The 16,348-nt window shown below is 38.7% G+C and overlaps 1 protein-coding gene across 1 annotated transcript in view; it reads left to right on the forward strand.

Moving 5' to 3' along the window:
• LOC145993855 (homeobox protein rough-like) overlaps positions 1 to 13,507 on the forward strand; it is a 44,930-nt gene extending 31,423 nt beyond the window's left edge. Inside the window, exon 3 of the mRNA XM_083129750.1 lies at positions 12,245 to 13,507. Within this exon, the coding sequence (XP_082985876.1) occupies positions 12,245 to 12,497 (253 nt within the window). The 3' untranslated portion in view covers positions 12,498 to 13,507. The remainder of the gene's footprint in view (positions 1 to 12,244) is intronic.
• The last annotated feature ends 2,841 nt before the right edge of the window (positions 13,508 to 16,348 follow it).

The following is a 16,348-nucleotide window of genomic DNA, read 5'->3' on the forward strand; positions in this document are numbered from 1 at the left end:
CATATTTTTAGCCGGCCTCTGTGGCGGAGTGGTTAGCACATCGCGCTACGACGCCAGGGGTCCCGGATTCGAATCCTGGCCTGGGAATGGATATTTGTGAGTCTCCATTCATCAATTTCATCATATCATCACTCATCCCCATCTTCGCAAATTAGCCAAAAGTGGCACAAAAAGCAAAGTAAAATAAATCAAATCAAATTCATATTTTTATATAACATATTTCGAAACTCGAGACCAGATTAAGTAAGATTGAATTCAGTTATTTTACGTCGCTTTTCCTGCCACGTTTGGCTAATCGCAACGATGGCGATGAATGGTGATGTGATGAGATAGATGAAAGGACAACCGCAAACATATGCCGGCGATACATGTCCTACAGAGGATTATACTGGATGCAGGTCCAGACGCCGGAGCCTCGTTAGGATGCAAAATGCAGTTCAGGGTGTACTACGTGGAAATGAGGTTGACTACGTCCACTGTGAGAATTAAGCTTCTTGCTTTAGGGGGATGCTCATTCAGTGGCGTATTTGTGGTTTCATTTTGGGAGGTACGTTATTTTTGGGTTGGGGGTATTCAAATGTGTATATACTATGTATAACTAATGTTATATGTTATATATATATATATATATATATGTAGAGTATGTTACCAATCTGTAAACTAAACTATTGCCTTCCGGTTCTAAGCTAGGCCATTAAATTTTATAATATTTACACGTAATTGAGAAACATTATATTTACACTCTAAGAAACCCAAATTCACTCACAATAAGAGCTACCGAATTAACAACCGAAAACTGGACCTAATTTCTATTACCAAGTTGAAATTAACATCCATCTAACTACCTGGAAATTTCTTGTGAACACTTTAATAGATGTCAAATAATAGATGCCAGGAAAACTTAAGCGGAAGACAGCCTGCTGTTGTCCCGGTTCAGTGAGGTTGGACAGTTTCAGAACGGTGTCCTTTAATCTACAAGGCTGCATACTTTTCGGCACGTAAATCTCTCATAACTGTACCATTAATGGACACCAATGATTTTTCAATTGTATTAATTCCATTTTCTTTGACTGTAGGTCCAGTCCTGAAGAACCTTCTTACTTATAAACTCAAAACTCAAGGACTTTGAAATTGTTTGTAAGTCCGCCCCATGCTCGCAACTAAGCTTACAGTTCAAAGTAGAATCCGAACCTCTATGTGCCTCCACTCACTAGGTATTGAACGAGGGGCCCTTTGAGTACCACTACATTATCGGGAAGGCTGGAAAGACTGTTCGGTAACGGAGCAAACACTAAAATTCCTCTTCATACACTTTATTGAAGGCATAGGCGTAACTTGGCGCGGGCAAGGGGAGCAGTCGTAAGTTATTTAGAAAAATAGTTCTGGACTTTTACGGGATGGAAAACTTGTCGATCCCAAGTTTGATTGTGCCCCCGAAAGTTAAGTCCCAAGTTTGATTGTGCCCCCCAAAGTTAAGTCCCAAGTTTGCTTGTTCCCCCGAAAGTTAAGTCCCAAGTTTGATTGTGCCCCCGAAAGTTAAGTCCCAAGTTTGATTGTTCCCCTGAAAGTTAAGTCCCAAGTTTGATTGTGCCACCGAAAAGTAAGTCCCAAGTTTGATTGTGCCCCCGAAAGTTAAGTCCCAAGTTCGATTTTGCCCCTGAAAGTTAAGTCCCAAGTTTGATTGTGCCCCCGAAAATTAAGTCCCAAGTTTGATTGTGCCCCCGAAAGTTAAGTCCCAAGTTCGATTTTGCCCCTCCAAAGTTAGGCAAATTGTCTTTCAACAACGACAGAGGTTCCGGATTCGAATCCAGGCCTGGGCATGGGTATTGTGTGTGAGTGTGCATTCATCAATTTCATCATATCATCGCTCATCCTCATCGGCGCGATCACCTAAAAGTTGAAGAAAGGCGACGCTAAATGACAAAAATCAGACAAATCAAATTCTCTTTGAATAATGCTGCATCCACCACAACCTTGTAACAGCTAGCAATATTGTACTATTTGGAAGTTAATAAACAAACTATTATATTGATGGACAGACAGATAGGAGAAACGCGAGGTCACGTACAATTGATTGGTGGTACGCCGAAGGGTGAGGGGCGAAACCATTGAAACCCGACCACGTATTCGACCATAGCGCCCCTCTCTACCAACACAGGAAATTGGATGGCGAAAATTAATGGTTAGCTTTGGCTCTCCTGTCCGCGAACCGCTTAGGGGGAAATTATTTTGTAACCAAGTGTTAAGACTAATGATATTATTCATGTCGCTCTCGCTTGCGGACGATTATCCACTTGAGATGGGGGAGACTTGAGAATCTAAACACGTTGCTCCATTTTGTCAAATGGGGGAGCAGGAAGACAGCAGCTGACGTCGCAACCACTCCACCCGGTCTATTACCTTTCAGTGTTGCCAACCGCTACTTTGAAAAATCTTCCACCAATGTGCGAATAGCTTTGTCACAAAGTCCGCTCTGGGTGTAAGGCAGCTTTCAGACAGAAACCACAAGCGACACGGGAGTTTTAGGGAGAATTCACACCGATATGACATGTGCCGCTTGAGGATTTGACCAATCGAACGCGGCTTGAAAGGCCTGTAAAATTCATAATTGATTATGTTTGGCTACGGTGTGAAACGTTGCTGTTGATTGGCTCGTTCCGAAGATACATGTGTCGCGTGTCGCTTCGGTCTGAAATCTCCCTTAGCACCGAAGCGACACGGACACCTGAAGTGCTTAGAAAATGATTCACTACCAGATTATTCAACCTCTCCTAAATAAGAATTATTTAGTGTTAATAATGATTTCGAGGAGTAACAGGATGTGTGTTTTGACATTTCCTTAATGCGTGGAATTCAATGCGTTGTTCGTGTTAATTTGATCGTGTACGAACAGCTTTAGAAGCAATAAGAACCACTTCTTTTTTTTTTTCTCGCATTGGGAATCTCATGTTTATAGGAGGTACAATTGTAGTCTGTGATAATAAACCGTTGCTCAAACTGCCCAACTGCATACCTCACATTCTTTTTTGTAAAGTGAAAAATATAATTACTCGAATGTGGAAGAAAATTGATTGATTGATTTGGTGTTTTAAGCCACTTTATGCACAGTAAGGCTCATTGGGACTGGACCTACAGTTTAAAGTGGGATCCGAACCACTGTGCCATGTGCCTCCACCGGGTATCGAACCCGGGACCCCTTGATGAGAAGGCGATGGAAGAAGAAAATTGAATGTATACTGTTATAGAGCGACCACAAACAAAATAACCTTCGGCGAAAAGTCACCGCACACCTCCCCCTTCTTCCGTTCAACTCAGGCCCAATGAAGCATGCTCCTCTCTGCCCCTCCCCTCCACGCGGGAGTACGGTGCTCAGGAGTCGCGTGTCTGCGCAGGTTCCTTTGCTTGTGGTGCCACTATAACCACACAACAATAACACGGTAATAATATTACTGTTTATAGGGGTGGAAGACTTAGATGGGCAGGCCATGTGGCACGAATGGGAGAGGAAGGAAGACTTTACAGGATTCTTGATGAGAAACCTGATGGTAAGAGACCTGTAGGAAGGCCAAGACGAAGATGGAGGGGTAACGTTGAAATGGACCTAAAGAAAATCGGTAAGGATGGAAAATATTAGATTGATCTTGTCCAGGATATGGACAGATGGAAGGCTTGTGTTGCTGCAACCATAAACCTTCGGGTTTAAGAATGCTAGAGAGTGAGTGGGGTGAAATTATTGCAAGACGTGTATGTCTATTTGAAACTTGAAAGTATTTAGGGGATTGATTCCATGAATTACCAACGCAACAACGTCCGCAAAACAAAAATCTACATTTAGGTAAAAATTATTGCGGTTAGCACCACTATTGATGGTCCGTCACGCGTCCAGGACAGCCAATTGTTTCCCCGCTCCCAGCGCCACCAGAACAAAAGTCCCTAATAACAAAAGACAATCGCCCTCCTTTTTCCCGTCTCAGCTCCGCAGTTTTCATACCCCGCTGATCATGAAAGGGCGACGCATTTCCGAGGATTTACCAAACTAAGCGAAGCAAACTGGATGCGTTATTAATTCTGAATTAAAAACGAATCCGTGTCTTCCGTTCGCACCTTGTTAACTCACGCAATGTGAAGCACTCAATGGATTTTCTCTAGTAGTGAGCTGCAGTGAAGAGCTGCTCGTGATAGGGTCGTATTGGGCACCTTCCATGTTCATCTTGTGATGGACAGCATTTCTCAACTAGGTATAAACTCTTAAATTGCATTCACTTTCATGACTATATGGCAGTGACGTATTGTGAGGACTTTACAATTCTTATTTATCGTTTATAGTTATTATTAGCTCAGGGAGTTTCATGGCTTTTGCATATTTTTTTGTTTTTGGTAAGGGTGATGTGTTTCCTAAATATATAGAAATTCCTATTATGAAGAAACTAATTAAATTAAGGTGCTTTTTAAGGACATTTAAGTATGTTTGGCCATTTCTACGTGATAGAGCATATTTTGATAGATTTTCGGTCATATTCAGCATATTTTCGATTTTTCAAAGAATATACAGCTATTTTCGAAGTTGATTTGTTCACTCAAGTTGTTCATTTTTTTTTACAATTATACATCCCAGTTTATTTCCTTATGATATGATATGATAAAAATATGCACCAGTGAAACAGAAAGTAAAATTCGTGTGGGTAATAATATGTCTGACAAATTTACAATTCATGATGGGTTAAAACAAGGAGATGCATTATCTCCATTGCTCTTTAATTTTGCCTTAGAATATGCTGTAAGGAAGGTAAAAGAAACTAAAGAAGGACTAAAATTAAATGGTGTGACTCAGTTGTTAGCATATGCAGATGATGTAGACTTACTGGGGGATGATGTGAATACAATTAAGAATAATGCTAAAATATTTTTCAAAACTGCTAAAGAGATAGGTTTGGAAGTTAACAAAGAGAAAACTAAATATATGCTTACAGCTCGAAACCAAGTGTTAGGTAATAATCAAAATCTAATTATTGATAACAACTCGTTTGAACCAGTTTCCAAATTCAAATACTTAGGAGTAATATTAACAAATGAAAATTATATTAAAGAGGAAATAAAAAGTAGGCTTAATTCAGGAAATGCATGTTACTTCTCTCTTCATAAACTTTTGTCTTCTCGTTTAATATCTAAGAAACTAAAAGTTAAAATATACAAAACAGTAATTTTGCCTGTAGTATTATATGGGTGTGAAACTTGGTCCCTTACATTGAAAGAGGAACATAAATTGAGAGTATTTGAAAATAAAATCCTTAGGAAAATCTTTGGACCTAAAAGGGATGAGGAGACAGGTGAGTGGAGAAGGTTACATAATTTAGAACTACATAATTTGTACTCATGCCCAGATATTATTAGAATAATTAAATCAAGAAGACTTAGGTGGGCAGGACATGTGGCACGAATGGGAGAGGAAAGAGGAGTTTACAGGATTCTTGTTGGGAAACCAGATGGTAAGAGACCTGTAGGAAGGCCAAGACGAAGATGGAGGGACAACGTTGAGATGGACCTAAAGGAAATCGGTAGGGATGGAAAAGAGTATATAGAACTTTCTCAAGATAGGGACAGATGGAAGGCCTGTGTTGCTGCAGCCATGAACCTTCGGGTTTAAGAAGGCTAGAGAGTTAGTTAGTTAGTTAGTTAGTTTATTTCCTGAAAAATGGCGAATGCCAGTCTTCTTTTCTAATGGAAAGAAACAAAGTATTTATTTATTTACAGAAAGTATTTATTGTGCATTGCAAAGTAAAAATAGTATGTGAAAATACAGGGTGTCTACCAGTCAAGAATGTCAAAAAAGTCAAGAAATCAACAGGTAGGTCAAGAAAGTGAAGGAAGTATGCTTGTGGTGAAGAATGTTTTGCTATTTTTTATACAATATAGTGAATTTACTTTGTTATATACCTGTACTGGGATTTGCTAAAATTGAGTATTTGGAAATCTGAAATTGAGGAGTTAGCTCCAAAAAGGGCAGATAGAGGAAAGGGCAATTTTCGGGAAATCAGCTGTGAAAGATTTGTTACAATAATACTAATACATGTTTATTACAAATTGATGCCTACAATCAAGAAAACAAATACCATATTCTCTATACATGAAACAAAATGAATATGCAGATATTAGTCTGTTTTTATACCGATATGACAAAATTTTTGCATGCATGTTATAGGCCCTTTTTATGTAGAACGACTGAAACCGAAAAAATACATATGATTTTAGGAAGTAATGTCTTAAGAACTGCTCGTGTCCAAGAATACATTAGATTACTGACTCACACATGTTATAAAAAATATCATTCTGTAATTTCTAAACTTTTCAATTTCCATTTCCATCATTATCTTCATCACTAATTTCCTGAACAATGGATTCATCTAGGGGATGTGGGGAACTTTCCTCTAGTAGTATTTCTATCCAGCCAATGCTCTCGTGGTCCATGAACTTGAACAGTGACCTTACATCTGCCAATTTAGCACTTTTGATTCCTGTTGCTTTAGCACCATTTGGATGAATAGTGCGCAACACAGATCGGTCACACTTTGTTTTCGAGTACTTAAAAGGGCAAAATGTAGGTTCTTAAGTAGGTGAAACCAGCAAAGTTCCATCAGCTCTGTATTTCATTTGCACATACGACTGTATTCGGAAGTTATTCCGACCAATAGGATTTTTTGAAAAACATAGGCTCCAAGGCGCTCCTGAATATCTGTTTCTCTTGTTTACTTCTTGTTTCCATTCACTCTTGTTTACCGGTTTCTTTCCACCCAGTTTGGAAACCTTTAATGCTGGTTCTGATTGAGTAGTAGTAGGCCTACTCATTTTTACACCCGTCCAATGCTGCAAAACACACAAATGGAACATCATTTTCATTGCGCATTTGTTCAAACAAACAGAGCTACCACACTCAAAAATTGAAATACCCTAGAGATTTTACACAGACTAGTGCAGAAAAACATGGTGAATCTTTCAAAGCGTTCTCCATAGAAAGGGCACATACCGATATGTGCCCCTATTGCAGCTAACTCCTCAATTGTATTTAACTGTGGTTCAGATTTGTTCATTAAGAATTACCTTCTTGTATGCGTGAAGTTTTGTAACAATATTAAATAGAGTAATGCGGCCATCCCCCATCCAGGATGAAGTCTGAAGCATTAATTTTTACATGCATTAATAAATTAAAGCAAACCTAAATATCTTGTTAAAGTACAACTTCAGTTTTCATCTTAACCGGCCTTGTGGTACGAGTTCTTCATTGAATAAAAATATATATTTTCTTAATTTCCAACTATACCTAAGTAGTAAAAAAAAGTAGAGGGTGATTAAATAAATGTTTAAAAAAAGGAGAAGAAAAGGTCAAGAAAAAGGAAAGAGAAAGTTATGAAAAAGTCAAGAACTTTAGATATGCTATTTTGGTAGACACTTTGAGTTGCTTGAGTTGGTGTTTTAAGTCCACTTTATGCACAATAAGGCTAATCGGGACTGGACCTACAGTTTAAAGTGGGATCCGAACCACTGTGAGCCTCCACCGGGTATCGAACCCGGGACCCCTTGATTACAAGGCGACGACGCTACCACTGCGCCGTCGGGGACGTCCCTTGGTAGACACTTTGAAATATCTCAACTAAATGTTAAATATGATGTTTGAATCAGGTCAGTTGCAAGGGCATATTTTTCAAATTATAGGGCACATTAAAAAAATTAGGTTATAAGAGCATTTTTCATTTTGCATATCTAGATTAATTAGAAAAAATTAAAACAAAACACCAATGTAGGCATGCAATGAAACAAAAGGAAAAGTCTTACAACTTCCAAGTTTCTACAATTTCTGTATTTTTTTTAGATAATTTTCTTTTTTTTTCCTAAGATTGGACTTGGATTCCAAATCGCCAAGGTAAATTTCCCTTCATGTAGTAGCCTCTGCAAAGCGCGGCACAGAAAGCAGGAAGGAACAAGCAGTGTTCTCCTGCCAACGATGGAGGTGACAACGCAGACCCGAGTGTTTATTGATAGTCACTCGTCTTCGGCTCCCTCGCCTTATGATGCACCATAAGAAATGTATTTGGCGAATGCTTCGTGAGGTGTGAGGGGAATAACTTTAGCGTAATTAACCAAATTTCAACCTCTATTCCACATAGTACACTCTGGACTGCACTTTGCAGACAACGAGGTTCTGACGTCTGAATTCACAGCAGGCAATAATCCTCCATGGCAAGGGCGCCCACAATTTTTTTCTCGGGGGGGGGGGCAGAGTCACAGAAACTGTCATCATTATTATTACCTATTATCATCATGATTATCATTACTATTATTATTAATAATAATAATGTTATTGATATTATTACTCCTATTATTGCTTTTATTTTTGTTATTATTATTATTATTGCATTACTATTACTGCTACTTATGCTTTTTTTAAAATTACATACATTTGTAATTCCATATTCTGTATATCTATATACAATTTGCATAACTGTAGGGTAGATCGGGGCAAGTTGAGACGGAGGCAAGTTGATACATTGCCATTTACGAGGGAACGCGCATGCGCCGTTAAACAGAAGACGCCGTTCAGCAGTCCCTAGTATCTGAGCGTGTGCATGGCTAACGAACAATTTTGTGCGCGAAGTTATCCGACTAAGTGTATTTTTCAAGGTGTAAAGTAACTTTTTTGGATGTTGTTTGAAGTCTCCTGGTGGGCTTACATGAACTGTGAATTATTTTGTCTTGGTGGATGTGTGTTGTGCCACTAAAAGGTTAGAAAACTCGGTTATTGTTGTTTGTTTTTCTGTTGTCTGTAGTACGTTATAGTTCGTTAATCGAAATGGCGCCGGTTGGGGAAAGTTGATACGGCTGAATTGGGGCGGGTTGATACGGTGTATCAACTTGCCCCAGCTGCTTCTAATTATTATTTTTTTTGTTTGTTTACAGAAAATGGTCCGGGATTGCTTCAAAAAGACCAGTCGAGGAGAAATACCAGTTGAAACATTTAAGAAAGCCTACGCCGATGTCAAGAATGGTACCTTGTCACTGAGAGAAGCCGCAAAGACATATGGAATCGACAAAATGACTTATGAGGTATAAAAAGAAAAAAAGAAGTAAACCAAAGTGAGGATACCAAAATGCGAATGGGTTACTCCAAACATCGTCAGGTCTTCAGTGAAGATTTAGAACTTCAACTAAAGGAATACATTGTCCACTATTCAAGGATCTACTATGGTTTGACGCCTAAAAACTAGTGTTGCCCACGGGACGAGACGGGACAGGCTTTAAAAAATTCGAGACGAGACGAGATTGACCATGTGTCATAAGACAAACGAATATTTTCGAGAAGAGACAGCATTTCAACGAGTCTCCACGAGACGAGACAGGCCAAAGTCTCGTCTCGTGGGCAACACTACTAAAAACATCAGAGAGTTAACAAGGTGAAAATTCCTGACACTCGGATAAATAATACATTTGCCTCGAAAGAATTGTTTACTGCATACAAGAAAAGGCATCCTAGACAGTGGCCGCGGTGGCTCAGTCGGTAACGCGTCTGACTACCATGCTAAAGGTCCCGGGTTCGATCCCCGGCCGGTTCAAATCCGGGAACTTTTCTAACGTTGGAAGCGGCCCCGGCGCCCACCCAGCGTCGAATAACATGGGTACCTGGGGGAAACCCTGGGGGGGTAAAGGCGGTCAGGGGCGTGATGCTGATCACATCACCCCCACTCACGACCGGATCAAGAAAGTGTGGGGCGTTACCCCCACACCCCCTATACGCCTTCATGGCGTGGTGCTATGCACAGGGGAGCACTTTACCTTTTACCTTTTAGACTGTCTCTTAGAGAGCCTGAAGGCACGAGTCTAAGCCGTTGTACTAGCTTTAACCAACACAACGTAGGCATATTTTTCAATAACTTAAAAGCTGTTCTGGAGAAGTACAAATTTGAGAGCAAAGATATTTGTAACACCGATGAAACAGCAGTTCAGCGCCCTGGGAAAATCGTTGCAGAAAAGGGTGTACGTCAAGTAGCCGAGGCAACGTCAGCAGAAAGGGGCACAATTGTAACACTTGCCTCTGCCGTAAATGCGATTGGAAACTCCGTGCCCCAAATGTTCATATTTCCAAGGGTATATTTTAAAGATAACTTTATTCAGAGCGGACCCCGTGGTTGTATTGGAACTTCATATCCCACAGGATGGATGACAGCGTCTTCATTTTTGCTATTTATGAAACACTTTCAGAGCCACGTGAAGGCAAGTAAAGATCACCCATGTCTATTGATACTGGACAATCATGATTCTCATTTGTCGATTGAAGTGTTGAATTTCTGCAAGGACAACGGGATCATTATGTTGTCATTTCCGCCTCATACTTCCCACAAACTCCAACCCCTGGACAGATCGGTTTATGGACCTTTTAAGAAGTTTTATTTTGCAGCAATTGACCGTTGGATGACCATCAATCCAGGGAAGACCTTTACCATATACGACATACTAGGAGTCGTTAGTAGTTCACTACCCAATGCTCTAACACCAAAAAATATTATATCAGGCTTTCAAGCAACGGGAATCATGCCATTCAATCCACATATTTTTACTGAAGAAGATTATTTACCATGTTCCGTAACTGATCGACCAATGACCGAAGAAAATGATGGAAGTGACAATCAAGAATTGCATCGTGTATCAGTAAGCCCAGAAGAGTTACGTCCGTACCCTAAGGCTGGAGAACGAAAGCAAATCGAAAAGGAAAACAACGAATGAAATCGTCAATTCTTATAGACACACCAGTGAAGAACAGATTAGAAGATGAAGCTCGAACAAGAATTAACAAAAGAATATTGAGATCAGAAAGAGTTGAAAAAAGATTCTACCATTCTTTGAAAGAAGGAAAAAGGGCAGCAAATAATAGTAGTAAGAAAATAAATAATGGACCGACCGAAATAGAAACTCAAGGTCAAAAGAAGAAAATACCAAACAGGAAATATTTGAAGAATAATAATTCAGAGTCAGAAGATGAAGACAGCTTGTGTCTAAAGTGCCTCGAACTATTTTCAGCTTCTAAGCCTGGTGAAAAATGGATACAATGCATTTCCTGCAGTAGATGGGCTCACTTGAAATGCGGATACGATAGTTCTATGTACACCTGTGTTCACTGTAAATCAAATATGTGCATAACAGAAAGTGATAGTGACTCACTGCATGTAGGCTATCCATCATGATACGATATTTTGTTCATGTTTGTATGCTTTTCCTGAATACTAAACTTTAATTCAAAATTACTTTCTTGTATGTTGTCTTATTTAATCAAACTATGTCACATCGTTATCAACCTGCTTCAAATTAGTATCAACTTGCCCCACGACTGGGCAAGTTGAGACGTTCCGTCCTGCGTTACTAATTAGGTTCTCGTCAGCTTACAAATTATATCTGTGAAATTTTTATGTGCTTTTTATAAAGGTAAAGAGTTAAGCTATCGAGTTGTAACATGTTTTATTTTCTTGCTAGCAACATAAAAAAGAAAAAAAATCAAACTCTCAAATTGTATCAACTTGCCCCGCTCTCCCCTATACTTAACATTAATTCATGTAGGACAAAAAACTGTTCTTTACAGTTAATCAGTGTAAAATAGACTGTAAGCTTCAATGTAAACCTATTTCAAATAATAATAATAGTTGCTGTAACTTACGGCCTGTAAGTCACAGAAAACAATACTCTTCGTCATAAAATGTATTTACAATTTCACCATTCGAATTACATTAACTCTTTCCAAAAATCTCAGGGGGGGGGCATGGGGCTAGTGTTGTGCTCTGTCCATGTGTTTGTGCTTCTTCTTTCATCAATTTCATCCTATCACCTTTCATATCCTCATCTACTAGATTAGCCAAAGGCTAAACAAAACGAAGTAAAATAGAACAAGTCAACAATTTTTAAACAATCAAAAGAATGCTTCATCATGGACTACTTTTCTCACATATCACACCCATATCTTTATCATCGTTGTAAAGTACATTTTCGTTTTTCAATTTAGCAGCATTATAGAACCTATTATCCCCAGTTTTGCAAATATTGTTTTTGCTTGTAATTATATGAGCTTGGCTAGTCTATTTTCCCATACTAATATACTACTACTATATTCCACCTTGTCTACAACTTATTCGACAGCGCAAAGCTCATGATAAACTATCCTATTTCAGCTGAAAGTGATCTTGATAACAATTTTCTTTCTTCTTTCCAGAAACCTTGCTCTTGCAAGCGGATTAGTGACTTTTCCACCGAGCTACACTCAAGGATTCTGCGGCCTGTGTTTTTACAAGGACTTACAGCCAACAACAGCCTCTTCTACAAGCAGTTTCCCAAACACAGTTACTTCCGCGGGCGAAAGTTCTGTGACGACGACAAGCAGCAACTCCAGCCCTTCTTTGACTCTGCCAGTTGGCACGGAAGCAGTTGCTAACACTAAACAACCTTCAACAGGACTGGCTGCATGAAAGACAAATCACGAGGTGTCGAATCTGGTTCAAAATTGACATATTTCTAGTCAATCACAAGTTTCCGCAGACTACAAGAGTAGTTGTTGACTAAAGAAGAAGAAATGGATTTTCTCTGTGACCTTTGTGTTCAGGTCCTCAACTGAACTTTCAGTTGTTACTTCTTTGTGGAGTTTTTACAGAAGAGGAATGTGAATAGTTTGCATTCAATGCTATGATGTAAGCAGAGGCTTAATCCAATTTGACTATATGGCATAACTACAAATAAACTAATAAGTGTTACCAACCCTTCACCGTATACTCTTTTCTCACATAAGTTAAAAACTTCTTCATTTTTAACGCCAAGTATAATAATTATACACGGTCATTGCAAGTGTTAAGTAACTTTATGAAAGATTAAAAGAATAGTGCATTTGATGTTTTGAAATCTTTTTCAGACGTTCGGTGTTTATATTTTCGTAACTTCTTGACGAAGCAGAAGGTTCGTGGATTTTTCCTTGGTAACAGTGGCGGATTTGCTACTTGCACAGGAGCCGTTTGTGACAAATCTTGGTTTGTCCGGTGTATCAAGCAAACCCATCGAGAGGACACCATTTCGAAGCGGTTATAGACAACATATAATGATATTTTTTTAAGTGTCAAATGAATGTTTGTTTGCAGTTTGAAGTACAATGAAAATGTGCAAAAAAAAAGGTGAAGATCGTAAGATAACATCTGCATGGGCCTGTGATTTTATGACGTCAGTGCTTAGATCCCCAAGCATAGTCTTTGCATAAAATAAAGTTTTGCAATGTGTTTTACATCCATTGCTATATAATGTAAAGCTCGGTTACATGTTGAGTCAGTAAGCTACATCTAAAGAACTGATAGTATAAAGTGTATTTAATGATTTTGTTTATTTCATCACTTAGCGTATTCATTTATTAATTACGATCCTCAAATCGACACTGAGGCTCCTTTGTGCAAATGAGTAAATACGCCTCTGCTTATTCAAGAACCTGCATCCATTATCATTGCCATTCAGCTTTGTAAGTACTTTTTTATTCTTTAGAAATGTAGACAAACACAGTCAACATAATTTAACAATTATAAAGCACTTTAATATTGTAGTTTCATTTCTGTTACTAAATTTGCTCATAGTTTTGTAGTATTTTATTTTAATTCTAAAAGAAATAATTATTTATATACAAAATTTATATTTCAATTAATGCGAAACAATAAAAAATAAATGGCAATTAGCTGAACAGATGAAAGAACAATTACAATGAAGCACCTTTACCCTGATTGTGACTTTTTAAGTTCACCTTATGCGCAGACCTACAGTTTCAAGTTGAATCCTTTATAACAGCCATTCTCACGAATGGATTGAACTATAGCACCTTGTAGCGTGATGATGTGAGCGAAAAAAACTGTTTTGAGTTCCTGTTTCGTCTGGTGCTGGTTTCTTATGAAACGCTCTTTATATAGTGGACAGGAAGGAGATCTTACACAGAATAGGAATGCCGATAGAACTTTCAATCGGTCAGTGTCTTGCTTCATGAAATTCTAAAGTATCGTCCGGAAGTCATGGTTGACGGGGAGTTTGTTTTGAGGAGTGGTGTCCAGGGCGTGAAATGGACCGGACCGGTTTGTGAATATCTTGAACCTTCCCGTTCCGTCTCATCAGAATGACAACGTTTCGTTAATTTTCTTTTAGGAATTCACTACATTTTCTTTTTCAGTCTGAATTGCATAGATTCATTCTATTTTTTTCAGCCCGAAAATTGGTTTATAACCTTTTATCGCGTATTCATCGCATCAATGATAGCGGCGCAGAATCTTTTGAGCGTATCAGTCCATAGCTATGGATTGATACGGGACACAGAAGATTAAATTTTGTAACTCCGTACTTCGCAACACATTAGTAAATATTCTGAAGTGTAATATTTCGACTATAATGCACAAATCAATAACAACTACTATATTAACTTTTTTTCGGGCCGGAAAAATGTTCCCTAATCTGTGCCGAAGAAATTCTGTGTGTAAATTATTCAATATTAACATATATTCACGAGTATTTCGTGCATCCTAATCTTTCACCAAAGACAGTAAATTATTTTTACAGGCAATACCAAGCACCAGCACGTAATAATAATAAAAAAAATTAAAAAAAAGCTTCGCATAATGGTCGCACTCTACTTTTTTTTTAAAAAAATGGCATAAAATCTGCGACGATTATTCAGTGAAATACGGTATATTTCCTAGAAAGATGCTAAATAGCCTACCACACAGTTCGATCTGGCATAGAGAAATTCGTAATTCTAAATTCTGTCGATTCCTTAATTCTCCGAAAATCTGTTGGTTGAGGCATTGGACAACAGCTTCGGATGCGTGCCAGCAGCTAATCTTCTCGCTAAAAGAAGGAATCAACTATTAAGTTGCGCTTTGAAAGCTTTTCATATACAGCCGAGTCACGTGATTTACGCGGAGAGAATGAATGACGTCACTTTGGGAACACACCACCTGGCGGGTGCAAGAGATAATAGAGCGGCAGGGAGATAACGAGCTAATAGCGAGCCTTGTGTAATGATCCTGGAAGATTCAGATAGTCGACATCGTGGAAGGAGAAGGGAGAAAGAGGATATGATGGAAGATTCATGCAGGTGAGGTTTAAAGGCCCAAACAATTGAATTTCTCATCATTAGATCATGCTCGACTAACGGGCGGAACATTTATGCAATTAAGCTTTGCTGCTACACGAAAAAGTAAATGAGCATCGTGTCCTTCGACAGTTACCACAATCATGTGCTCTTGTGTGTAAACAACATTACCGCCATCTGCATGCAGAAAAATGTAATCTGCACAGACATGTATACTGACAGACGGGAGGAAATGCATCTACTGATGCCGCGCTTCTTGTCAGAAGTCATGACTTAAAGATGGCGGCAATGCGTATCCCGGATTAATAGAAAGAATAGGTGAAAACAAAAAATAGTGGACTGGGATATATGTTAGGGCCATTCAGTTTGGATTGTTTTGCTTTGAAGTACTGACAAATGGATGTCATTCCGCTCTACTTATTAGATGTCTGTGGAAATCTATGTCAACGCTATGGATATTTTACATATATACAGGGTATTATTACACGTAGAAATTGATTAACTTTCATAGCTTGTGTAGGGCAGAAGACATCTCTCTCCTGTCCGCTCTAATAAATATGATGTCTGGTTACACTTCAGTGTTGGAAGAGAATAATAATTATTTAGAACACAAAATCTTCTATCTCAGAACTTGTTCTAAATAATGTCTTGGGCATGATGAATTCTAAAAATCAGTGAGTTTCAAATAACTTCGACTTTTCTTGTCACAATTAATTCAACGTAGGCCTCCTCGATGGCTCAGTGGTAGCGTCGTCGCCTTGTAATCAAGGGGTCCCGGGTTCGATACCCGGTGGAGGCACATAGTGGTTCGGATCCCACTTTAAACTGTAGGTCCAGACCCGATTAGCCTTTCTGTGCATAAAGTGGACTTTTTAAAAAATCAAATTAATTCAACGCAGTAAACAAATTAACAAATCATTATTTCGACATTTAGAAAATGGCAATAAATTATCTGAATAGTGAGTAGACTGAGAAAAAGTCAAGAAGTTAAAAAACCCGAAAGTTCCACAAACAAATGTGGACTTCCTCCTTTAATTGTGGACAACACAGGAAGTTCGAAAAGAGAGATGCAATAGCAAAACCTCTACTGCTTTCATAAAAGATCAAGAAGGATGCGAAAAATCTTAGAGCGCACGAGAAAATTCCTGCTAGAAGCTGTATAAGGTAAGAACCTTTTGTTGAAGCAAAACTACAGCCCAGACCAAGCATTGT

This window comes from Lepisma saccharinum, chromosome 1 (assembly GCF_977018435.1).
Source record: "Lepisma saccharinum chromosome 1, izLepSacc3.1, whole genome shotgun sequence".
NCBI lineage: Eukaryota > Metazoa > Arthropoda > Insecta > Zygentoma > Lepismatidae > Lepisma > Lepisma saccharinum.